This window comes from Artibeus jamaicensis, unplaced genomic scaffold (genome assembly GCF_021234435.1).
Source record: "Artibeus jamaicensis isolate MK-2021 breed Jamaican fruit bat unplaced genomic scaffold, CSHL_Jam_final scaffold_847, whole genome shotgun sequence".
In the NCBI taxonomy this organism is placed as follows: domain Eukaryota; kingdom Metazoa; phylum Chordata; class Mammalia; order Chiroptera; family Phyllostomidae; genus Artibeus; species Artibeus jamaicensis.
In genome coordinates, this window is record NW_026522057.1 from 2,804,644 (window position 1) to 2,829,714 (window position 25,071).

At 53.5% G+C, this 25,071-nt stretch overlaps 1 protein-coding gene across 4 annotated transcripts; it reads right to left on the bottom strand.

Annotated features, from left to right (window-relative positions):
- Nucleotides 1–3,815: 3,815 nt before the first annotated feature.
- TIE1 (tyrosine kinase with immunoglobulin like and EGF like domains 1) lies at nucleotides 3,816–24,055 on the bottom strand. Of its 4 annotated transcripts, XM_037149482.2 has the most exons (24): nucleotides 23,977–24,055; nucleotides 23,634–23,789; nucleotides 20,127–20,444; nucleotides 19,945–20,055; nucleotides 18,413–18,568; nucleotides 18,147–18,278; nucleotides 17,844–17,984; nucleotides 17,515–17,643; nucleotides 16,568–16,713; nucleotides 16,180–16,324; nucleotides 15,011–15,169; nucleotides 14,736–14,873; nucleotides 14,242–14,538; nucleotides 13,470–13,760; nucleotides 12,937–13,127; nucleotides 10,726–10,936; nucleotides 10,461–10,571; nucleotides 10,055–10,245; nucleotides 8,988–9,101; nucleotides 8,813–8,883; nucleotides 5,845–5,885; nucleotides 5,660–5,756; nucleotides 5,477–5,576; nucleotides 3,816–4,295 (listed from the first exon to the last, which is right to left on the bottom strand). In XM_037149482.2, exons 2-24 carry the CDS (start codon nucleotides 23,689–23,691, stop codon nucleotides 4,224–4,226), a joined length of 3,420 nt encoding a protein of 1,139 aa, XP_037005377.2. In that variant the 5' UTR covers nucleotides 23,692–23,789; nucleotides 23,977–24,055; the 3' UTR covers nucleotides 3,816–4,223. The 4 variants fall into 4 exon arrangements, with proteins under 4 accessions (XP_037005377.2, XP_037005380.2, XP_037005381.2 ...); XM_037149485.2 differs by lacking the exon at nucleotides 14,736–14,873; XM_037149486.2 differs by lacking the exons at nucleotides 3,816–4,295; nucleotides 5,660–5,756 and having other exon boundaries at nucleotides 5,484–5,576.
- Between the last annotated feature and the right edge of the window lie 1,016 nt (nucleotides 24,056–25,071).

Genomic DNA, 25,071 nt, shown 5'->3' on the forward strand with positions numbered 1-25,071 from the left:
CTGGATCTTACAGGAACTTTGTGTTTGAGGAACTGTCAGACTGTTTTCCAAACAGGTCGCACAATTTTACATTCCCACCAGCGGTGTGTGAGGGTTCCGATTATTCATTGCCACCATTTGTTATTATCTGACTTTTTGATAATAGCCATTTTAGTGGGTGTGAATTTGTTATTTTCTTATGGTTTTGATTTGCATTTCCCTGATGGCTAATCATGAGGAACATCTTCTCATGTACTTGTTGGACATTTGTGCATCTTCTTTGGAGAAAGATTTATTCAGATCCTTTGCTCATTTAAAAAGTTGCATTCTTTATCTCTTTATTATTGAGTTGTAAGACTTCGTTATGCATTCTAGACACTAGTCCCTTATCAGATACATGATTTGCAAATATTTTCTCGCATTCTGTGGGTTGTCTTTTCACCTTATTGATAGTATCCTTTGATGCACAGAAGTTTTCAGTTTTGATGAAGTCTCATTTATCTATTTTTTAAATTTTGTTACTTGTACTTTAGTGTCATATATAAGAATCCATTACCAAATCTGAAAGGAATGAAAATTTACCCCTATGTTTTATTTGAGGGTTTTATAGTTTTGGCTCTTACATTTAGGTCTTTGTTCCATTTTGAGTTAATTTTGTACAATGTTTGGGTGGAGGTCTAACTTCTTCTGCCTGGGGCTGTTCAGTTGTTCCAGCGTCATTCGTTGACGACTGGTCTTTTCCCATGAAACAATCTTGGCACTTTCATTGAAAATCAGCTGACTATAGACCCAGGGGTTTACTTCTGGACTTTCAGTCGTATCCTATTGATTTATGTATCTGTCCTTATGCCAGTACTGCACGATCTTGGTTTTTGTTGCTTTGTAGTTTTGAAATGGGGAAGTGTGAGTCCACAAACTTTGTTACTCTTTTGCAAGATTGTCTTGGATATTCTGGGTCCCTTCCAATTCCATATGGATTTTAGAATCGGTTTGTCAACATCCATAAAAATACAGCTAAGATGCTGACAGAAGCTTTATTGAATCCATAGATCATTTTATACTAAGTCTTTCCTTAATGAGCATGAGATGCTTTTCCGTTTATATAGATCTGCTTAAATTTGCTTCCGTGTTTTGTCCTTTTCAAGTATAAGTTTTGCACTTTTTGTTAAATTTATTCCTAAGGATTTTATTCTTTTTAATGCTCTTTTAAGTGAAGCTGTTTTCTTATTTTCATTTTCAAATTGTTCATTGCAAATATCTAGAAAAAACTGCTTTTCGTATATTGATCTTGCATCTCACAACTTTGCCAAATTCTTTCATTAGTTGTAGTAATTTTCTAGTGGATTTCTGAGGATTTTGTATATATACAGTCATGTTGTTTGCAAATAGAGATAGTTTTTTTCCCTTTCTTTCCAGTCTGAATGCTGTTCATTTCTTTTTGTTGCCCAAGTACCCTGGCTAGAATCTCCAGTATGATGTTGAATGGAAGTGGGGAGAGAAGATATCCTTGTGTTATTTTTATTCTTAGGGAGAAAGAATTCAGTCTTTCACTGTTAAGTATGATGTCAGCTGTGGGATTTTGTAAATGCCTTGGATCAGGTAAATGGAGTTTCTTTCTATTCCTAGTTGTTTTTTTTTTTTAAATTATGAAAAGGTGCTGGATTCTGTCAAATGCTTTTTTTACATGTGTCTATTGAGATGATCATGTGTTTTTTGTTTTTTATGCTACTGCTATGATGTGTTTACATTAATTGATTTTTGAATGTCCAGCTATCTTTGTGCTTCTGGGATAAATTACTTACTGATTCTTTTTATGTGTTGCTAGATTCTGTTTGCTAGGATTTTCATGAGAGTTTTTGCACCCACGTGCATAAGATACATGGGTCTGCAGTTTTCTCGTGCCATCCTTGTCTGCTGCAAGTGCCAGGCCAGTGCTGGCCTCACAGAATGGACCGAGAACTATTCTCTCCTAGTCTAATGTTTTGGGAGCATTTGTGAAGAATTTATGTTTGTTCTTATTTAAATGTTTGGCTTCACCGGTGGGCAGTTTTCTAAAATTACAATTTAATCTCCTGTTGTAAAGGTTCAGATTGCCTATTTTTCCTTTCGCCAGTTTTGGGAGTTCCTTTCTTTCTAGGAATTTTTCCATCTCATCTCAGGCATCTAATGTCTGGGCACACTCCTAACCTTCACTCTGGCTCCTCCATAATGATCCATTCCCCACACAGTACCCGAGTGATTATTTCAAAAAACACAAATCTGACCGTGATACGCACCTGCTTCCAGCTCCTCCATAGCTGCTCTCTGTCCTTAGGATAAAGATCTGTGTCCTCAACGCTGCCTCTAAGGTCCAACGCTGAGGGCCCCCGACGCCTCTCTGGGTTTGTCATCCTCACGGAGCTACATCCTCCCTTCGCTGCAGCCACACGGGACTCCCCGCGGCTCCTGAACATCCCACCTGCCACAGGTGCTGTTTCCTCCGCTGGGATCCTTTGCTTTGGCGAGCCCCCACTTCTTCATGGCCCAGGTGAAAACGTCACTTTCTCGTGCAAAGCTTTCATGCTCCATCCCCTTTCTGGGTGTTACCCAGGTCCTCTCCCTCTTTACAGCATCTCCTCCTATTTTTGTTTGTTCATTTACATGTCTATTTATACTGGTCCTCATCAGGGACAGCTCTCTAATCCCCACATCCGGACCTGGCAATATCCCTGAAGTGGATCTGAAATGAAATTTCATTTTAGCAGCTCCCACCTCCCTCACCCTGCACGGCCTCTCATTTACTCCAGTTATGTCTTCCTCTTAAATTCAGCTCCACACAGCAGCCATTCAGGTTTCTTCAGAACACCGATTCTGACAACCCCTACCCCCACGCCAGTCAACCCCCTGCACTGCGTGCTGACACTGAGCGCCACGCACCAGGCCCAGTGCTGTGCGAATGTGCCTGTGTGATCTCATTTAGTGCTGACAACAGTGGGGTAGCTGTCACTGACCCCATGCTTCAGAGAGGTTAAGGGACTTGACCGAGGTCGCACAGATAGTAAGTGGTATAGCAAGGACTTAGACATGGGTCTGTGTGATTCCAGCATCTGTGCTCTTAACTACAAGGCCATACAGTGATACGTGTTCTTTGATTTCATCTGATTCACTGAAAAAAAAAAATGTGTGCAGCAAGACAAGGGTTATTTCCCAAGGGCCAATGGGAGAGGACAGCAGTGACAAACCAAAAGGACAGGCAAACCTAAAGGCCACGCAGCACAGAGGGGGACGTGGGACTAGCTTTCAGGACAAGGAGCACGTCCCAGCACACCAGGAGACCCTGAGAAAGGCAAAGAAATCCTCCCACGGCTGGCTGAAGATGGGAGTAGACTCTGCCTTCCTCTTTTGGGGCCCACAAGCTGGGCTACCAAGCCAGGAAAGGGTGCCCAGAGACATAAAGAAAAGTGGGAGCTTCAGACGGGCCAGAATCTGTCTGGTGCCGAAGTGTCTGAGCTGAGGCTGGGCTACCACTAATCCTGGCATGGACTGTTTGGACAGAGCAGAGAATGCTCTGCTGGCAGCTACCTAGAGATGCAGGGAGCCATGTTGGTGACGGGGCTGCAGAGTAGCGAAGAGACCGGGGGAAGAGGGGGCCTTTCATGTGACAAAGAAGGAGCGGTGGCGTCAGTGCAGAATGGCTCTTCCAGAACACCTCCCACCACGGAGAAGCAATCCCAACAGAGGGGTCGGGTCTACGCCACCAACGAGGAACAGCGTTCCTTTACCTGGGAAGTCCGGTTTCTCTGTCTTTGCTTCACCTTTTCCCTGGGATTGGCCAGCATTAAAAAGCACACACTGGATGGCGCTTCTCAGAGCATTTATTTTTTTCTGATTATGAGGCCAGGAGCGGGGAGCAGCAGAACGGGCGTGTTAGGGGTGTGAGTGCTGGCTTGGGTGGGGGAGCCAGAGGAGGAGGAGGGGGTGCGTGTGGGGGGTAGAAGAGGAGCACCTGTGTGGAGCAGCTGAGCTAGAAGGAAGGTTGCGAAAGCAGCTGGAGGAGTAACTGCAGGAGGCAGGGAAGCAGCTTCAAAGGATGAGGACCCAATTCCCTTAAGCCCACCCCATCCCTGGATCCCCTATTTTCTTTGTTAAGTTAAGAAAAAAGAATCCTTGAGGCAGCCCAGGTCAGAGGCCACGAGGATCAGAAGTCAGAGGGTGGAGAGTGGCTGGCTCTGTCCAGCAGAGCCAGGTTCTGCCTGGACGGCAGCTCAGGCCTCCTCAGCTGTAGCGTCGATGCCCGCGTAAGTGAAGTTCTCAAACAATGACATGTTCACGTAGGCCTGGGGAGCAAAGCAAGCTTCAGTGGGGGCCAGGGGTGGGACGGCTCTGGCCTGGAGGTTCTTGACTTCCATGTGGTTGAGTGTTTGAAGACACACAGGTTTGTTCTGGAGACTCAAGGTGGCCCCACGGTCAAGGGCGGCCCTCCTGAGCCCAGAACAGCAAGGGCATTAGACCACAGTCGAAGGCTCAAGTGAGAGACCCTTGACACAGTTGTTAGGTAGGACTTTTTCATGCAGTCATCCAACGAATTGTTTTCTCATTCATTCATTCATTCATTTATTCACTTATTCTTTTATTTATGAAGCTATTTTTGACGATTTGCCCATTTGTATGGCTATTTGATTATTTCTTAATTGTTAAGATACTTTACTAATTCCTATAGCTATTTTGTCCTTAATTAATTCATATGAAGAGCTCTTTGTATTTACAAATGTATTAATTTATTTTGATATATTTCTTTTTTTTTTTAAGATTTTATTTATTTATCTTTAGAGGGGAAGGGAAGGAGAGAGGGAGAGAAACATCAATGTATGGTTGCCTTTTGTGTGTCCCCTGCTGGGAACTGGCCTGCAGGGAACTGGGCTGCAACCCAGGCATGTGCCCTGACTGGGAATCGAACCGCGATTGTCTGGTTCACAGGCCCGCGCTCAATCCACTGAGCTACACCAGCCAGGGCGATATATTTCTTTATAGTTATTTGATAATTCATTTATTAACATGGTTATTAGATTTAATTATTTGACTGTGTTTATTCACGATTATATGAATATATCATCTATCTACTAATTCTATTCATTCATTCGTTCATTCATTCATTTACCATAGCATCCATCCATCCATCCCTCCCTCCGTTTCTTTAGTTGATCGCTCATGCATTGCACTCTGGGTCTGTGACAGGTGAGGAGAGGTGTGCCAGATGAAGCAAGCAATCTGGGACCTGGGACCTGGGACCTGGGACCTGGGACCTGGAGAGGGATTTACTGCTGGGGCTAGCATAGCCTTGGAAAAGTTTAGAAGGGCCTAATGTTCAACTTATTGAAAGTTAGGAAGGGGGGGCTGGCCTGGCTGTATTGGCAACTCGTGGTGGGGACAGGGACCTGGAGGCTGATGCTGGCTCCTGTGTGAGGGCAGTTCTGTGAGTCCGGGCTTGACTAGTCCTCATCAACCCCAGTCTCCTCACCTTCCTGGCTTCCAGCATTCGGCCCAGCTGCAGCGCAATCTGGGCAAAGGGAGGTCGCTCGTAGGGACGGTCCCGCCAGCACTGACGCATCAGCTCGTACCTGCAGATGGGGCATTGCAGAGTTGAGGGGTCAGGGTGCACTGGGGGGATAAGGTCACAAGGCTCAAGGCTGCGGCGACTCACACTTCATCGTCACAGTTCCGAGGCTGCTCCATGCGGTAGCCCTGAGGCAACTTCTCATAGAGCTCAGCACAGGTCATGCCACAGTAGGGCGTGCCCCCTGCAGGAGGGGACAAAGCTCCCTCAGCCCCAGGCCCTAGAGGGGGTCAGGTGGAGGCACCCTGGGGTATGGAGGGTCAGGGACTCACCAAGGCTCACAATCTCCCAGAGGAGGACCCCAAAAGACCAGCTGAAATGAAGAAGACACACTTAGTTACCTTTAGGCCCCAAGCCAGCATTTTAGTGCCCGTCTACCCATTTGCTGCCCATCCAGTCCCTGCACGTGTCTATTCTGTACATATCTGGCATTGGCCAGCTGTTGCCTCTGCTCTGTTGAAACTCCTTCATGGCCTCTCCCAGGCTCAGTGTAATCGTAGCTAGCATTTTTATCGCACATTTGCTATGGGCCAGGCACTGATCATTTAATGTGTGTTAATGCATTTAACCCTCACACCAACCCTGTGATATAGGTACTGTCACTACCCCCATTTTATAGATCTTTTTTTAAAATTTTTATTTTATTGACTATGCCATTATAGTTGTTCTATTCCCCCCTTCATTCCCCTTCACCCTGCACACCCCTCCCCCACCATTCCCCCCCCCTTTAGTTCATGAACACGTGTCTCAGGTTCTTTAGATTCTGTATTTCCCATACTATTCTTACCCTCCCCCCTATCTATTTTCTACCTACCATCTATGCTACTTATTTTCTGTACCTTCTCCCCCCTTCTCCTTCTCCCACTCCCTTGTTGCTAACCCTCCACGTGATCTTCATTTCTATGGTTCACTCCTGATCTAGCTGTCCTTTTAGCTTGCTTTTGTCTTAGATGTGGTTGTTAATAACTGTGAGTTTGCTGTGCTTTCACTGTTCATATTTTTATCTTCTTTTTCTTAGATAAGTCCCTTTAACATTTCATTTAATAAGGGCTTGGTGATGATGAACTCCTTGAATTTGATCTTATCTGAGAATCACTTTATCTGCCCTTCCATCCTAAATGAAAACTTTGCTGGATAGAGCAATCTTGGTTGTAGGTCTTTGGTTTCCATGACTTGGAATACCTCTTTCCAGCCCCTTCTTGCCTGTAAGGTCTCTTTTGAGAAATCAGCTGACAGTCTGATGGGAACTCCTTTGTAGGTGACTGTCCCCTTTTCTCTTGCTGCTTCTAGGATTCTCTCTTTCATCTTAATCTTGGCTAATGTAATGATGATGTGCCTCGGTGTGTTTCTTCTTGGGTCCAACTTCTTTGGGACTCTCTGAGCTTCCTGGATTTCCTGGAAGTCTATTTCCTTTGCCAGATTGGGGAAATTCTCCTTTATTATTTGTTCAAATAAGTTTTCCACTGGTGGCTGTTCCTTTCCCCCTTCTGGTACCCCTCTAATTCGGATGTTGGAGCGTTTAAAGATGTCCTGGAGGTTCCTAAGCCTCTCCTCATTTTTTTGAATTCTTGTTTCTTCATCCTTTTCTGGTTGGTCATTTTTTTCCTCCTTCTGGTTCACTCCTTTGATTTGAGTCCCAATTTCCTTTCCATTACTATTGGTTTCCTGTGCATTGCCCTTCATTTCAATTAGTTTAGCCTTCATATATTCCTCTAATTTGTGACTAAAATCAACCAGTTCTGTGAGCATCCTGATCACCAGTGTTTTGAACTGTGCATCTGAAAGTTTTGCTATTTCTTCGTCACTTACATTTATGGGCTCTGGGGCTTTGAGATCTTCTTGGGCCATTTTTGGTCTGTTCATGCCCATTAAGTATGAGAAGCAGAGCCTTAGGGGTGGGGTGGGGCCTCTAGGGCGGGGTCGCTGGGTTGTGCCGCTGTATGTGGGGGCGGGGTCAGAGCCAGAAAATGGCGGCCCTCTCTGCTGCCTCGCGTTGCTGGGACCTGCTCAGTCCCGTCTCACCGCCCACTCCCTCACAGGTGTATCTGTGCAGGAATGTGCCAGCACAGCCAACCCGCCGCCCTTCACCCTCGCTGGATCTGCTGGTCCCTCACTGGGTTGCTCACTGGTTCACGCTCACTAGGTTGCTCACTGGGTTGGCCCGTTGCAACCCCACACCTGGGATCCGCGTGCCTGAGTCCATCTGACCGAGTTTTCCTATGCGACCCCACTCCACCAGCTGCTGGTTTCGCCCCTCTTACCAGTCAGGCTGAAGCATTCATTGTTATCAGACTTCCGAAAAGTTCAATTTTCTGTGCTCTGGCTGTGTTTTCTGTTGCTAATATTTTGTTGTCTCTAAACTTGGTTGCGTGAGAAAGCACGGCGTCTCCACCTATGCCTTCATCATGGCGGAAGTCCCACCATTTTATAGATCTTGACCAAGGTCACACAACTAGTAAGTAGTGGAACTGGGATTCAGACCCTGGAAATCTGACTCCAGAGCCCTTGCTCCTAACTGGCTGTTACAGTTTAAAAACCTCCATGCATGTGAGAGACAGGCAAGACCAGGAGGGGGAGTTCTAGTGGGGGAGGGGATAGAGGGGGTTTGGGAGCAGAAGTAGGAAGTAGGCAAGTGATGATGAGAGTGGTGGACAGTGACCAGGGCAGGCCAGGGCTTGGGGCAAATAGGCAGAGCCAAGGCTGGAGGGCTGGGCAGTCTAGGTTTCCCAGAGAGAGGGAGAGGAGTGTGCCAAGATGGTTGTTGTGGGGGGTGGGGGGCGGGGAGCACAGAGGAGTCTTGGGGGTCATGTTCTGGTTAGGTCCTCATGTGGGGATGACCCTGGCCTTTAGAGAGGAAGGTAAGAGCATTCCTGAGTGGTCTCTCCCCACCACTGGGCATTATCCACCAGCATCCCCAAACCTCTCTAAGGTGTCCCCCAGTCTCTTACATAAAAACTGCCCTAAACTACCCCTACCCCCAGTCCTACCCCTGAAACACTTTCTAAGACAAAACTTCCAGCTAGCTCCACTACTTTCCCGCTAAGATGCTGGGCATCACCAAGGTGTACCCAAGATACACCAGCGTCACCTGTAGCACACCAGAAACACACCCTGGGACGTTCAAGTCGTGCCTTGGAATACCTGAGGCATGTCTGAGATGTGTCCAGGTTATGTCTGTGTACATCCTTGGGAGGCCGAGCCCTCCCACCCCCTCCCACCTCCTCCCACCCCCACACTTACACATCACTCTTGGTGGTATAGACGCTGTAGTTCAGGGACTCAATGGCCATCCAGCGCACGGGGAGACGCCCCTGGGAAAGAGTAGGCTTGAGGGTTGGGTGAAGAGGAAGGCCTGCTTAAAGGGCTCTGGGGAGCAGGGCCAGGCCCAGAACCTGAGCGGAGGACTGAGACTTACCATTGTCTTCTTCACATAAACCTCCTCCCCACGAGAAAGGCCAAAGTCAGCAATCTTGGAGGCCAGGTTCTCTCCGACCAGCACATTTCGGGCAGCCAGGTCCCTGTGGATGAACTGCAAGCATGGTCAGAAGTCAGGGAAGATTGGGGATGAGTGAGTCCAGGACTCCTGAGTCAGTGATGGGGCTGACCCCACGGCCAGTCTTCATGGCCACCCTCAAAGCCTTTAGTAGCCCCTTATTTATCTTTCTACCCACTGGGGCCTCCTGGATCAGCGACTCCTGCCTCAGAGAAACCACAGCACTGGCTGCTGTCCTCCCTGCCTTTCTGTGCTATGGCCATGGCCAAGCTCACCTGTATCCTACTTCCTGGGGCAATGGTGGGCTTTACCCTGGTAACTGCATTGTACCTCCCACTCTGCATGCTCCCTACCACCCTCTCTCCCTTAATTGATGAGAGTGGGGAAGGCCCTTCTCTTGCCCAAAGTGACCCTTTCCCTTGAGTTTCAAGTCTTCTCCACTTGACCCTCCACCTTCTCAGAGACCTGTGTCCATCAACCCCTCCCTCTGCTTTCAAAACTACTCAGAACTTTATGACCTTTAAAATGCCTTTCCTCAGTGTCCTGCTCCCCTACTCCTGCTGTTCCTCTCTCTTTCATTCAGGCAGGGTGTCCTGGGACTTGGATTCTGGCTCCACTCTCTGCTCCACCTTTACCTTCTCCTGGTGGGCCTCACTCCCTCCCTTACCTTTAGTGTCACTACCTGTGGGGTGACAGTTGCCAGATTGTTTTCTACAGCCTCTCTCCTGAGCTCTAGGCTGGTATCTCCAACTGCTAATTCAGTGCCTCCACTGAGATATTCCTTGGACGCTTCAAATGCACCAGTGCCTTCACACCTGCTTCTCGTCCTGTGCTCTCACCCACTTGCCCAGGCCAGCTCCTCAGGATCGTGTTGGTCTCTCGACTCCTCGATCCCCCATCCAATGAGAGCCTGCTGAGTTTACCTCCCAGTGGCTGCCCCTCTTCCCTCTAGCATACCTCCCTCCCTGCGCTCACACCATCACACACACCTGCTTCTCGCTCAGGTACTGCATGCCATTGGCAGCATCACTGGCAAAACGCAGCAGCTGCCGGGAGCTGAGGGTGGAGGCTGTTCCATGCTCTCGGGCAAAAGCTGGGTCTGTTTCCAGGACCCGGCTTTTCCGCAGAAAATCTAGCAGGTTCCCATAGGGGGCATATTCAATAGCGATATACAAGTAACCTGGGAGGTGGGGAGAGACATGGTGGTAATTTATATACATGCAGCTTGGTGGCGGCAGGTACCCAGTGGTAGTAGACAGGGTACCAGAATCATGAAGGAGAATGAAGGCTGATGTTTAGGTAACATGAAGCTCCCGGAGAGCCACTGATGTGGAGGAGGTGATGGCCAATGATGGGGGTTTTGAAGAAGGAGAAGGTGATGAACTGGGGACTTACCACGGTTCTCACAGGCTCCCAAGAGGTTAATGATGTTGGGGTGATGCCCCAATTTGCACAGAACTTCCAGTTCTCCCGCAAAGTCACGATGGTCATTTTCAGAGGCATATTCTGTGTAAAGAATCCAATCTCACTTTTGCCAGAAATAATTCTGGAGAAAGGGCATAGGGCTGAGGTCATTTGCTGGAAAGGGCCAGGTGGGGCCTAGGATCTGTGGGACAAAGGAGAGGGTCAGGGCTGAGGTCAAGGGTCACTCCCAGCAGACCTTTCAGCATCTTGATGGCTGCATTCATCTTGAGCCCGTCCTTCTTGATCATGGCCCGGATGACCTGGCCAAAGTTCCCCTCGCCAATGAGGTCCTCAAAGGTGATGTCCTCCCACTCCAGCACCGGGTAATTCAGAGGCTCAGGCTGTGGTTTTGGTCGCCGGGTCAGTGTCAATGTGCCAGAGCTGAACTGCAGGATGGTCTCCTCACCCTTCACAGAATAGGACAAGTGGACAGAGAGTCCACACAAGAGACATGGGGTCAGCAAGAGGCACAGACAGGCAGAGTGGTCAGACAAATGGAGACCCAGACAGAGGGCATCCCGGTGGTCAGCCAGGGACACACACACAGACAGAGGGCATATACTGAGGCTGAATCATAGGAGGTGGAGCCATGGGTGGGCCACTGGGCAGACAGACGTCTGTGGAAAGAGGCTGTAGCCTGGGGGTCAGGTGTGGGGGTTGCAGGAAGAACAAGGAATGGGTGAAGTTGCTGGAGGCCACGGGTTCAGTCAGTGGGAGGATGATGTTTCTAACATCTAAAATAGAAAGGAATTGGAATGAATCGTGATGGGAAGCAGTGAGCTGATCCCACAACTGAGCTTTTTTTGTCGCTCAGGATGCTCTGGAGAGGATTCCAGCTTTGAGCCTCAGGCTAAGATTCATTTGTTCATTTATTGAGCACCTACTGCATGCTAATCTCTGAGCTGCTGAGAGCCAGGGGAGGGTCTTCTGTACAGTAGCAGAAGCAGGGATCACCACTGTCCACCCACTTGGCATCCACTCATAGCTCTAAAATCACCTTGAGGCCTAAAGATGGAAAGACCATAACAAAGAGGAATGTCCTCTCCCCACCAGGTGAGAAGGCCAAGCTCAAGAACTGGGCCACCTGGGCAGGGCTGGTAACAAGAAAAGGAGAGTAGAACAGGAGGACAAGACTAGCTGTCAATACGGTGAGCCAAAGCCCAGCTTGATCGGGGAGGGTGGGGACCTCGGTCACATTGATTTGCATGAGACAAGGATGGCCGAAGGCATGCACCAGCATGCACACGCATGCTCTAGTGGTGGTACCATATGCAGGTGCATCCAAGCAGGGGTCCACATGGACATGTGTAGAGGCACACAGGCATATACACGAGGGTGCTCACAGGGATATACCCGTGCGTGCATACAGGGTACACACTTCTGTGCACACCTGCATGCAGGCACACACAGCAGGGGTATAGCTTGATATATGTTAGCATAATATATGTGTTAAAGGCTGCCTTCCCACCTCCCTTTCCCAACACTGGGGCCTATGGCGCTCCCCCGCCACGGCAGCAGCAGCTTTTTGTGTGCACTGACCACAGAGGGAGGGCCCACGCAGCCTGAACAAAGAAGCCAATTGAATCTCTGAAGGGAGCTTTTAAAGGCATGGCAAAGACAATAGCTTTGGACACTAGGCTTTCTATCACAAGAATCAGCTCTTGAGAGAGAAGAGGGTCTTTTTTTGAAATGCCAGAGCGGTAAATATCAAGAGTGCCAGGCATAGAGGACCAAGGGCTGAGTCCAGGTCATAAGTTGCAACCATGGCAAAGACCTCAGAGGAGACAGGGGGCCAGGGGGTGGGAGAAAAGGGAGGAGGTGAGCAATGGGAGGTGATAAGATGAGATGACACTGGGTTCTGAAAGATGGGCCAGCACCCTACCTTCACTCCTAAGGACCACAGAAGGACAGAAAATTCAGACAGATTTTCAGGGAAGCCAGGAAGAGTGGAGGCTTGCTTCCTTTCTCAAGGAGCGATGGGTGAGGCTGCAGGCCTAGCACAGCTGTAGGGTGGCAGAAACAGCTGTGGGAGGTATCGTAGCCAAGGGTCTGAGGGTCATAGATATATTGTTCTCTGTAGGGTACAGTGAAGCACCCAGAGTCCTGGAGTCTCCCCACGGAAGCCCTGGGATTTGCAAGGATGGAGGATGGGATGCACAGCTCACCAAATGAGCAGCCCCTTGGCAGGAAGCCATAGAAGGGCTGAGGCCCACAGCCACAGCTATTTGCAGATGGAAGCTGGCCCCAAGTTGGGGAGGGCCTTTCAGGACAGAGGCCGGATATGCATGTGCGTACACACAAACACATGCACTCGAGTGTACGAGTACTTGTCTGCACAGAGGTAGAAACATATATACATGGGGTCTGCATGCATGTGCCCCAGGGCTGGGACAGGTAGGTGACTGACCGATCCTGACTGGTAGGTGAAGGTGCGTCTGCGGTGCAGGCAAGTTCTGCGGATGCACACCAGGGTTAGGAGGGCGGCTAGGATGGTGAGGCAGGTGGCGGTCATGGAGCCCACCACAGCCAGGATCAGCTGTTGATCTAGGCCCTCTTTAGCTGCCCGGATCTCTTGAACTGGGCCCTCGCTCTGCAGCCCTGGACACAATAAGATGAGAAGATCATGGGGACACCGGGGTCAGGAAACCCAGAGGCCACCATGGGTCACACAGAGGGAGAGGTCAGAGATCCCAGTACCAGGGAGGGATCAGGGATGTCTGGCCTAGGGCCAATGGGTGATTGGAGTGACATGATTTTCCCAGCACAAGAACAGCAGGTCATAAGAGGGGAAGGGTCAGAGTCCCCAGTACCAGGACTCATGGCACTTGTTTGGAAGGGGCTTTGGGATGCCCTAGCTCCAAGGCAGGGGATCACGTGAAGGGAGGGATTCCTAGGACTGACCCCAGGGCCCAGGAGTCCCCATGGGCCTGTTCCTCTCACCATTGCCCAGGGTCGACTCTTCTACCGTATTGCTCCAGTCACCGGGCCCCTGGACACTGGCCCGCACACGGAAGAGGTAGCGTGTGCTGGCATTGAGGCCCCGGACAGTGGTGCTTGTCTCCTCGGGCCGGTCCACATCTATCCACAGTGGGTCTCCTGAGCCCCCAGCCACCTGCACCTCCACGATGTACTTGGATATAGGCCCAGCCGGAGCCTCGGGGCGCTGCCACATCAGCTGGATCTCAGAATCCGAGAGGGCCTGAGCATGGACGTGTTGGGGGGCTGGGGGCCCTGCAGAGAAGGGGATAGAAAGGCAGGGCTCAGACAGGACCAAGGTATGGAGCTCTGGGGTCAGACAGACCATCTGCCCTAGTGGTGTCCCCCCCACGACCCCAGAATGGGGGCTACCCTGCCAACCTCCTCCTTTCCTCTTGGGCTGAATTCCTTCCTGTCCCTATGGTCTCCCTCCCCCTTGAGCTTCTGCTTCTCCTTATTCTCCTTATGTTCTAAGTCTTGCTGGTGTTCCAGGTTCTCCCAGGGTCCTAGGTCCTCCCCATGTGCCCCTGTGCCCTGTGTTCCCTCTGTCCCACGTCTTCCCTGTGTCCTGTCTGCCTGATGTCCTAGGTCCTCCCGTGCCCATGTTTCCAGGTGCCCTAGGTTTCTTGACACCCATCCAGGCTCCTGTAATCTCCCATGCCCTTCTGGGTCTCATGTGTCCCTTGTGTACCCTGTCGTCCCCTCATTCCGAGCCCACCCCCCTTCTCGAGCATACCGCTGAGGGGCAGAAGCACACGTGTGGGGGGCGAGGCTGGGCCCAGGAGGGTGCAGTGGTAGAGCCGAACATCCAGTTGGTAGTGGACGCCAGGCATGAGTCCAGTCAGGAGGGCGGTGCGGGCCTGGGGGGACGAGACGTTCTCCCGCCGCTCCTGTCCCTGTGTCCCGTCCCACAGGCGCAGCAGGAAACCATCGCCCACCAGTGGCCCGGGCATCAAGGGTAAGGACCAGCTCACTCGCAACCGGTCAGGGCCCTCCACGTGCCAGCCCTCCAGCCATGGCTGCAAGGAGGGCTCTGGGGCCAGAGGTCAGGGGTTAGAACCGTTCAGTGGGTCCTTGGGGCTGGACCGTACAGTGATCCCCAGGGGACTGAGTGGGACAACCTCCAGGGGGAAAGGCAGGGGCCCGTGGGATAGACAAGGCTTGACAACCCCTGAGTGCGCAGGACAGTAGCCCTGGGGGACAGGAAGGCAATGATGCTTGGTGTCTCACCAGGACAATCCGTGGTCATGAGGGTGGGAGGCCCCCAGGCCCCTTCCCCACCTTCCCCGGGTCTGCTCAGCTGCATGCGGACATTGTATCCCGTCCTCGACCTCAGGTTCATTAACGTCACATTCTCACTGGGGTCCACTGGGGTGGGTGCAGCAGCATCGGCCAGTCTGTCCAGGAGCCACCCTGCTCCCTTCAGCCCTCTGTTCCCCTTACACCGCTCTCCCTCCCCCTCATTACTGTCCAACACCCCGTCCCGCCCCAGCCTCCCCACTTACCCACAATGGCAGACCAGGCCATGGTGCTGTCCTGGGGCCGGTAGTGCAGGCGGACAGAGGTAATGGGTCCGTCCCCAGAGTAGGAGACCAGTGGGGACACCACAAGCTGGCGGCTCTGCTTGGCCAGGAGCCTGGGAGCAGTCAGGGGCACTGGGGGTACTGCGGGGACACACAGAGTCAGGCAATGCCCAGAAAGCTCGCCCAGTCCTCAGAAGCACCAGAGGACTTGGTGTTCTAGTCAAAAAAACACCTTGGGTCTCAGTTTGGATCTGGACTGGGAAGACCAACTTCAGCAGATGACCAGAGTGGCTGTGGCCTCAGAGGACAGAGTTCTGGCCCCTGGGCAGCGTGGGGCGTGGGGATCTGGCTGTACAATACATATTTAAAGGTATCATCTAATTTACTCTTCATAGCAACCCTAATCAAGTAAGTGCTTCTATCTTCCTTTTACAGAGAAAAAACCCACGAGGGGCTAAGAAACTGGCTGAACGTAACGAACCCAGGAATCTGTAGAGTGAAGACTAGAACCCAGGTTGTCTGGATCCGAAGCCTGGGGAGAATGAGATGAGAAAGGCTGCAGATGGAGCCCTGGGGCCAAGCTGCTCCTCCTTGAGGGGGGTGGGGCTGAAGAGTGGTGAGAGGGGGCTGGAAGTGGGAAGGGAGGGAAGTGTGGGCTTACGTGGGGAGGAGGGAGGGTGGGAAGCAGAGGGAAAGGGGACCCATGAGGTGGCAGGGGGTGAGTGGCCAAGGCTTATGGTGCTGGAGAAGAGGAAGAGACACCTGGGCAGGTGGGCGTGCTCTGTTCCTGGTGCTGAGTGCCCCGTGACGCGGTCAGAGGGGGAAGCCACATCCCAGAGGCAGAGTTAAAGGCCACTGTGCGTGTCTGTGGGACATGGAGAGGACAAGCATGGCCAGGCAGGAGGCTGGGTGAGGCCAGTGAGTACCGCATTTCTGGGGCACAAGATGTCCTTTCCAGACACGGCTCGGTGGTGCTCCCATCTCAACACTGCCCAGCCCAGGCCTCTGGTTGGCCATATGCCCTCCCCTTTGCCTGGTGCTGGGCTGTGACCCAAGATGCCCTTGCCCGTCCTACTTCGATGCCTAGTCTGAGCAGCAATGGCTAGTGCCCACGCTGCCTGTTATCCATCTCCACCATGGATATCACTGACCTTTGACATTGACCTTGAAGCGCCGGCTGTCTTGACCACCAGATGTGGACACACGGCATTCCCAGAGCCCACTGTCCCCGAGAGCCAAATGTGGCACTTCAAACTCAGCTGTAGTCCTATCTGGCTCTACGATGGCCTTGGTAGACTAAGAGAGACAGAGAAAGAGACAAACCAAAGACAATGCACATCCGCGTGGCAGGTACATGGCTGTCTAGACTGGCAAAGGGGCAGCAGACAGGAGGCAGCCCCTCCACAATGAGCTCGACCCCATTTGAGCCATGCTCAGGCCAGTGGGGAGAGCTGCAGAAAGCCCTGAGGGGTCAGAGGTCTGAGGAGCCAACTGTGACGCTGGCCGTGGGGGGGCCCTGAGTTGGCTCATGGGGCTGACCAGGAGGACAGTGCCGTCGGGCTTGCGGAGCTCCATGCTGCCCCGCACTGGGAAGGGGTTCCCTGAAGCTGCACAGTTGATCCGGGGCCTCGTCCCCAAGTTGAACTCCAGCTCCGAGGCCACATCTAGGATCTGGGGGATCCGGTCTGGGGAGAGAAAGGACACTCATCCTGGAGCCATCACGAGGGCTGACACATGACCACCAAAGTGCCCTTCATCTTGTCATGCTCCTCAGTGGAGGCACTGCCATCTGCCCAGTCACTCGAGCCGAAAAGCCAGCAGAGTCCTGTGCGAGTCCTCCAGGCCCTTGTGCCCCATGTCTGACCGGCTGCAGGGTCTACCTCCTGCACCCCTCCCCTCCCGAGATTCTTTCATACCCAAATCAGGGCCCTGACGGGGCTCGGCCTTGTGGCCAGAACACCGGTGCAGGCCTCATCCATTTCTGGGTCCTGCCACAGATCATCTGGGGTCTCCCATTCCACTCCACCCAGCAGCTGGGGTCCTTTCTCAAACACAGACCTGACCACCTTGTGCCTCTTCAACAGTTCTTTCCTGCCCCTCTCACACTAAGTGCAAACCAGTTGGCCGCCATTCAATGTCCCAAAGATATGACTTCTTCCGACCACTCCCTAGCTCCCCCTACTCCTCTGTCCTGGTTCCCGGACCTTTTGACCAGGCTCTTTTCCCAGCCATCTTCTCTCTTGTCCTTCATATCCCACCTCAGGTCTTGCCTCTTCCCAGGAGCCCTCTCTGACCACTTCGGCCCAGTCCTCTGGGCTACCACCCACCCAGGGCCGCTGCTCATCTTATATGGATGGTATAGGCTGGGGGGTAAGAACTCCTTCCAGACCATGGGCTCCCTGAGGGCAGGACTCAGTGTCAGTGGAGATGTGTCTAGTGAAGGTTGGCTTGTCTTGAAGGCTTGTCTGAGACCCCTGTGTTCATACCTGACTTCTCACAGTGCATTCCATGCCACCCAGAGGGGCACACACAGCCACTGAAGCGGTCGCAAGTGCCGCCATTCTGACACTGGCACTGGAGGCTGCAGTCAGCCCCAAAATGACCAGGGGCACAGGCTGGGAACAGAAGGGGCCCAGGTCAGGGGGAAACAAAGGTGCAGCTGGGGGCTGGGTAATGACAGGCTGGGTGGAGAGGGCACCGGTTAGGTGAGCATGGGACTAGGGAGGGCTTGGCGTGCAAGTCAGGGCCAGAGTCAAGGGCAAGCTTGTGGCCAGCTGTCTGGGTCAGGGACCATGGAGGGTGGGTGAGGGCATACCTTCCTGGCACTGGCTTCCTCTCCAGCCAGATCCACAAGAACAGCCGTAGGGGTCTGGGAGGCAGAAGGTGAGGCCGCGGCAGCCTGATGGACTTGGGCACTGCTCCTGGCATCGTTGCCCAAAATGGCCCTCTCTGCAGGCTGGAGAGGGGGCACGTGGTACAGGAGCCTTGGTCGGGTCCCAGGGTCTGGGACCTACTTGGCACTTCTCTCTCATCCTTCAAGCTCCACCCCATGGTTCAAGGGTCTTCCCCCACCCAGGCCTCCTCTCCTGCCTAGGTCCTAGCTCCCTCTGCTCCTTACCCTGCTCACAGCGGGTACCAGTGAATCCAGGGGGGCACACACACTGGCCGTCCTGGTCATGGCAGATGCCTCCATGCAGGCAGCCTTGGCATTCCTTGGTACAGCCTGGTCCCCAGCGTCCTGCCTCACAGCCTGGGGGAATGTGCTTTCAACAGGCGACCTTCGCCCACCTGACTATGGCTGCTGCAGCCTGGGGACCCACAGGAAGTACCCACAGGGCTCCCAACCTCCCACACCACCCACCACCTCTGCTTTCTGCCCCTAACCCCGCACGATGAGCCGAAAAAAGGCACTGCCCAGGGGGCTGGCTTCCAGGTAGGTGGCACTGTAGATGCCGCTCATCGGTGGCTGCACGTTGGGGAGCTGCAGCAGGAACCGCCCATCCTGGGCCTCGTGCCAGTCCAGGGTGTAGAAATAGGATCCTGGGGGCACAAGTGGGTCAGGGGCCTCAGCGCCATGTGAGAGCCGATGTCCCTTCTCTCTGCTCCCCTGCCCAGGGCATCATGGCACCATGCACGGTGCTCCCACCTGGGCGAAGGCACCAGTGAGCATTTGTACCCAAGCCAGAAAGCTGGGAAGCATCCTCTCTCCATAATCCACCAGCCGCTCAGTAAATCTCGGGTCCTGCTTCGTCTGTCTCCTCTCATCTCCTAAAGCATCCTCTTCTCTCTAAGCCCACTGCCACCTGCCGCCCTGGTCCCCACTTCCCATGGCCTCCTAAGTGGTGGGTCCCTCTGCTGCCAGCCTCCCTCTTTCCCATCTGCCTCTACTCAGCAGCCGGTGTGCTTTCTCCTGCCACAGGCTCCCCTGCAGCTCCCTGCTTAACCTCTTCAGTAGCTCTCCACCGCCCTCAGGACCACAGCCAACTAACTCCCTGGCTAGCGCTCCGGCCCCACACCTCTCCACACCCTGCCTGACTCCTGCCGTTCCTGATTCCTGAATTGCCGGTTCCTCTCCCTGCCTTCGCCCTCCCTCCTTCTTTGTCCGACCAATTCCCACTCCTCCTCCGGGGCCCAGTGCAGGTGCCATCTACTCGGGGATTTCTCCCAGGGAGCATCTCCCTCCAGGACCTGCAGACCCTAATGTTAGATGAGTGTTCCTGCCCCTGCCTGCGCCCACCCCCACCCCCGGCCTCTTTGCTCAGGACTGAATAGAGACCAGGGAGCTCAGGTGTGCCTGGCTCTCTGCATCGGTTCAGAGGGCTTGGGGCCCAGGAGGCAACTCCGTTGACCCAAGGGAAGAGTCTTGCTCCCTCAAGAGCCCAAGGTCCCAAAAGGCACCCAAAGGGCTGTGGGTCTGAGGGTGGAGGGCCACAGAGAAAAACCAGCAGGTGGCTGAGCTCCCCCAGTCTGGCCGGCCCCCCGCACACACCTGGACAGACTCCAGAAGATGCGAGCCTTTCCCTGGCAGTGCTCCGACTTGGCTACCAGGTTCTGTTCTTGGTAACCAAGGGGACTGCTGCTCCTCAACATGTGGGCTTTGCGCCTGAGAGCTCCCAGGGGAGAGTCGAAGGTAACATAGCGATAATTGGGGGCGACAGGGAAGGAGATTGGTGACCATGTTGCTGCTGGTCCTCTGGGGGCAGTAGGAGGACAGCTCCGAGCTGGAGGTGGACACAGGTGCTTCTGTGGACCCGGTCCGGGGCAGAGGGCACCCTGGAGGTTGGCCAGGGGGTAACAGGTGTATGGGAGTGAGGGGTGCACCAGGGGCCAAAGCTGGGGGTGTTGAGGGCCATGGCGGTGTTGGGGTGTCAGATCTAGGGGTTTTCCTGCCCGCCCGGCTCACACACTCTCCTTACCGTTGCTTTTCCAGATCACATCTGTCTTCTTCTCCTTGAGCACACGTGCAGCAAGCACCGCCGTGTCGCCTTTGTTCACCGTGTGCGTGACTTTGTCGGGGAGCAGCTGGGCTGAGGGATGGATAGAGGGTGGGGTCAGAGGTCAAGGGCAGCCCCTCTTCTCCCTCCTGACAGCCACTCACCTCCCGGGCTGTTGTGTACATAGAGGACGCTGGTGCGTCGGGCCCCAGAGCCACCCACGCAGGAGAAGACGCCCACCAGGTCGGCAGACTTCGAGAAGCCGCGCAGCGTGATCCGCTGGGAGCCGTTGCGGACCAGCTGCGGTGGCGGCCGGGGCAGGGGTGTGCGCACGATGCGGTCGTCCTTCTCCAGCAGCAGGGCCGGGCCCCAGGCGTCCGAGCCCCTGCCAGCGCCGGCCTCCCCGGACACGCAGGTCAGGTAGAATCGGTGGGGCTCCGCGCGGCGCAGGTCAGCCAGCAGCGTCAGGTCAACCACGGCGCCTGGGAAGGAGCAGCCATCCTTCGGTATACGTTCCTTCCTCCCCATCCCCCTTTTCCCCACCTGCAGCCTCTGCACTTGAGCAGGCATTTCCGTCCCCTCCTTTCCTGCCCCTTCCTCAGTGCACTGACCCCTTTCCCTCCAGCCTCTTCTACTAAAAGAGCAGGAAAAACAAAATACCCACAGCGCCCTCTCTGGCCTCCTCCCCTCCCTTCTCCAGCCAGATGGCTTCCTCTTGCAGCCCAACTTTGGAAAGAATGATCTATGCTCCATCTCCGTTTCCTTTTTATTCCCTGTCAGTCCCCTTGTCCCAACCTGTGTCTCAAACTCCTCTGCCGAGGGGGAGCTGCCCCGCCTGCCCCCACCACGAGGGTGCAGCCTGGAGGAGAATAGAATGCCTTGGGGGGCTCCCCCTACCAAATCTAGACCTGTTTGTTGTGCTGGGATTTAAGGCCGGAAAGGTTGGCTTCTGCAGCCAGGTGGTTGTGGGGCAGTGGAAAGGAAGAGAGCAGTGGGCCCAGTGCAGAGCCTGGGACACACAGGGCAGTCCGGGGCAGGCGTGGGGCCGTGCAGAGACACAAGGTGGGCCTAGAACTCCCGGCCTTGCTGGAAGACGGTCACGGCCACACCTGTCCCATGCAGAGTGCCTTGTGGGGAAGCCCAGAGGATGGGTGCCTGTCCTGTTAGGGGTGCCCCAGGGGTGGAAAAGATGCCTTCTGGGAGATGAAGACTCCCCTGGAGGGCCTTAAAGCTGAGCAGGAGGATATATTGGGTTGGCCAGAAAGTCTGTTGTTGTTTTTTTCTGTAAAATAAAAGATACATTTTTCATTTTGGCCAATAACTTTATTGATTTGGGTATTTTGAGTACATTGGCTGTCTCCCACTATTGGCTTCTAGTGGGTAGAGGCCAGGGGTGCTGCTAAGCATCTTCCAATGCGTGAGACAGCCCCACAGCAGAGAATTTTTTGGACAAAATGTCAAATGACCAAGAAACTTCGCAAACCACTTCTGACATGTTCAATCAGTCACAGCACCTTCTCCATACACTGCACAATTTTTTTTGCATTTCAGTGCATTTTTACCTTTCTTGAAATAATAAAGCATACTATGCCTGAAATGTTGTGTGTTTTCTTTTATCTTCCATATTAAAATGACCACACAAAAATTCAATTTTTTTTAATTCGCGCTGGTATGACAGCTGTCACAACACGATCTAACAAAATTGTTTCAAATGAAGCTAAAGACCACTAAGCGCTACTAGAGCCACCATATGGAAACAAACACAGTTTTTGAGAAGAGGGAGGGGGAGAGGTCAGTGGAAGGAAAGGGCATTCTAGGCAGAGGGCGCGGCCTGAGTGAAGACACGGGATGAAAACTACCACTGTGTGGACAGGACCGTGTTCTTTTCAGTGTGGCTGGGTGCGCAGCGTAAGGCAGAGCAAGCAGAGAGACCGGCCGGAGCTGGAGTCCAGGCCTCCCCACGCTGGCCCTGGGAGGCCCTCGGCCACGTGGCCCCACAGCCCTCTGAGCTTCTCCTTCCCTGTTGCTGCCTGTTAACTGCCAAGTAATCAGTGCAAATGCCTCTTAGCTTATCAACTAACATTCTTCAAAAGTCTACCGGGGAAATGACGGCCTGCCCCGGCTGAGCACCTGGTTTCCAAGGGATCCTCACACCCTTCAGTGACGTCGGTATCTTTCCATTTACAGAGGAGGATGGTTATTCTCCAGGCTTCCTGAGCAAACTCATCCACTCCTTTGGCTTAATCCGCTCCGAGCCCATAACCCTGGGACGGCCTCTCCGCATGGGCCACTTGTCCGTCTGCTGTCCCCAAACCCGCCTCTGTGCAGTGCTCCCTGACTCAGTGGACAGAACCAGCCACCCAAGACACAGACTTGGGAGTCATCTCGCGCTCCTGCTGTCATAATAATTCATATTTATTGGAGGTCAACTGTACGCCAGGCACTTATGTTCTCTCATGTTGTCATCCTAACTGTCCGGGGAGGTGGGTGTGATTACCCGATTTTATAGCCAGGGAAGGAAGGCTAGAGAGGTACTTGCCCAAGGTCATGTAATTAGTAGTAACCGGCAGAGCCAGGGTGTCTGATGCTGAAGTCCCTACCTTTAAGCATTAGACAGGCAGTCCTAATTAGTCACAAAATTTTGCAAATCCTGTTTCCTCCAAGCCTCTTGACTTTTTATCCCCATCTCCAAGCCGGCCTTTGCCTAGCCCTCACCTTTACTCACCTGGACCATCCCAATAGCCACGCCCCTTCTTTCTCAACCCATTCACCAAAGTGACCCATCCAAGACCCTGTGACTCTAGCCTACAATTTCCCAAGGCTCCCTGTCGCCCTCAGGATAAAGTGCACGCTCTGGAGCCCCTTGCTGCTCACACACTGCCCTTCCCGCTGCGTCCCCTTCAGGAACCTTCCCTCCCAGGCACTTCCCTGCCTCTGAGACTTGCATCTGTGCCGGCTGCCTGGGATGACCACTGGTCTCCACGAAGTATTTCATGATCCCCTTTTCATCTACTGCCCGAGGTGGAGTACACGCTCCTCCGGAGCACATCCTGCCTGTGCATTTAGCCCTTGCCCCGTGTCCTGTGTGCCCCGCTAGACTGCGAACCCCTCAGAGGCAGCCTGTGTTTTAATCGGCTTTGGCCGGAACACCGAAGGAACGAGCTTGTTCAGAAGCCTTGACCAAGTGCCACGCAGGGTGCCGGTCGCTCTGTGTAAACTGCTTCATTTAAGCCCCACAAGAGCCGTGGGAGGTCAGCATCTCACTGTGCAGAACAGAGGCTGCCTGCCTCTCCACGCATGGCCCACTGCTTAGCACAGCTCCTGGGGCGTTGTTGGTTCCTGATGAATGCTTGTCAAACGAATAAACAAACGCAACACAATGGCTATATGAGCACGTACTGAAATCTCTGCAGGCCCTGCTGTGCCCCACCGACCCTGAGGTCCAACAGAGTCATGGCTGCTCTCCCCTCCCCCACCCTTCAGTCCCAGGATGCAGTGATTTCTAGCGCCTGGGACTGAAGGTGCCTGATCCCACTGTCCAGGTGTTCCTGGCCCGGATCCCACTTTCTACCTGATCGCAGTATGGAAGTGATGGTCATGGTGATGGGGTTTACTGGGGGAGAAACGGGGCCTTGGGGGCGGGGCTGCAGCACGGCTGGGGGGTGACTTACCGACATGAGAAGCCAGGAGGACGATGGGGAACAGCAGTGCGGGCCCCAGCCAGACCATGCTCCGGAGGCTGACCAGGCCAACCAGGACAGGCTGGGCCCTAAGTCCGTGACTCTGGGTCTGGCTGCTCAGCCTGTGCGAGTCAGTGAGTGTTGGTGCTGGGGAGGAAAAGGAAATGAGGTGGTTGGGTGGGAGCGAGGCTGGGGAGAGGGCTGGGAAGGACTTATCCTGCTTCTGGGCCTCTAGGCCCCCAGTCTGATCCCCACAGGCTGGGGATGGGTGTGGCCGAGAAGGTCCTGGAATGGGGTCACTAAAAGTAGGGGGAGGGTGGTGGTAAAAACAGACCTGGAGACTGTGGGGCTGATTTTTTTCCATCTCCTCCTCTCCTCTCTGTCCTCGGTCTTGCCAGCACACAGGAGGCAGGAAAGGGAGGAAGCCAGTGGCTTCCGCCTATTGAGGAGGGATAGGGGGAGGATGTTGCTCTGGGGTCTCCCCTCCCACTCAGCACATACACACAGTACAACCCACAGGACTCCTTGTGTGCCCCAGGACACAGTTACATGGGTCTCCTGGAGAGCAGTTCACGTATGTAACACAAGGCTCTTTGTGGGCCCGTGCATGTACGCACTCAGAAGAATGAAATAACTTACACTAAATAGGGCAAATAGGGACCTTCAATTCTATACTGTGCGACTGTCAATTTACAGGTGGGAAACTAGGCCTGCAGGGCTTGAGCGCACTCTGGGGCCATGGCGAAGCTAGGGCTTGAACTTCTTACTTAGACACTCCTTGGCACGCGTTAAGCAGATCCAGAGAGTCTCGTGTTGATAGTCCTCAGCTGAAACCACCCACGGAGGCTCCAGCTCTTTGCCTGCCTGATGTCATTTGTTTTACAGCAAACCCTGCCTGTCCCTGAGCACTGGGGTAACAGAAGTCTGCCTGGGGGTGCACTCACTCTTGAGGGATGACGACAGCCTGGGACAGTCCCCACTCCTTGGCAAAGCCCCATGGGGCTTACCTCTGCTGTGCCCCCTCCTCTCTCGCTGCCCTGGCACCACCGCTCCACCTGGAGTCACTGCTGGCAGTTTCTAGAACAGACCATGACCTGCAGGTGTGGCGTGCCTGCAAGGCGCGCGTGAGTGTGTCCTCTCGGGGAGCAGGGGAGCAGAGTGACAGTCATGGAGCCCTCAGATGTCTGGGGCCTGCCGGTGAGATCTGTGGCCCCTCTGGCCTGGAAGGAATGATTGGGGTGGAGAGAGACCTGGTACCAGCTTAGGTGACTTGGGTCGGGAAGTCCAAACCCTTCCTCTGGGGCTGGAACATCTTCCCAGAGGCTGTTCCTGCACAAAGACTGGCTCTCCTGTGAACCTTCCAGGTTTGGATTCCCTGCCCTGGGAAGCTGGGTCCCTACAGGGGCTTGAGCTGGCTTAGTTCTAGGGC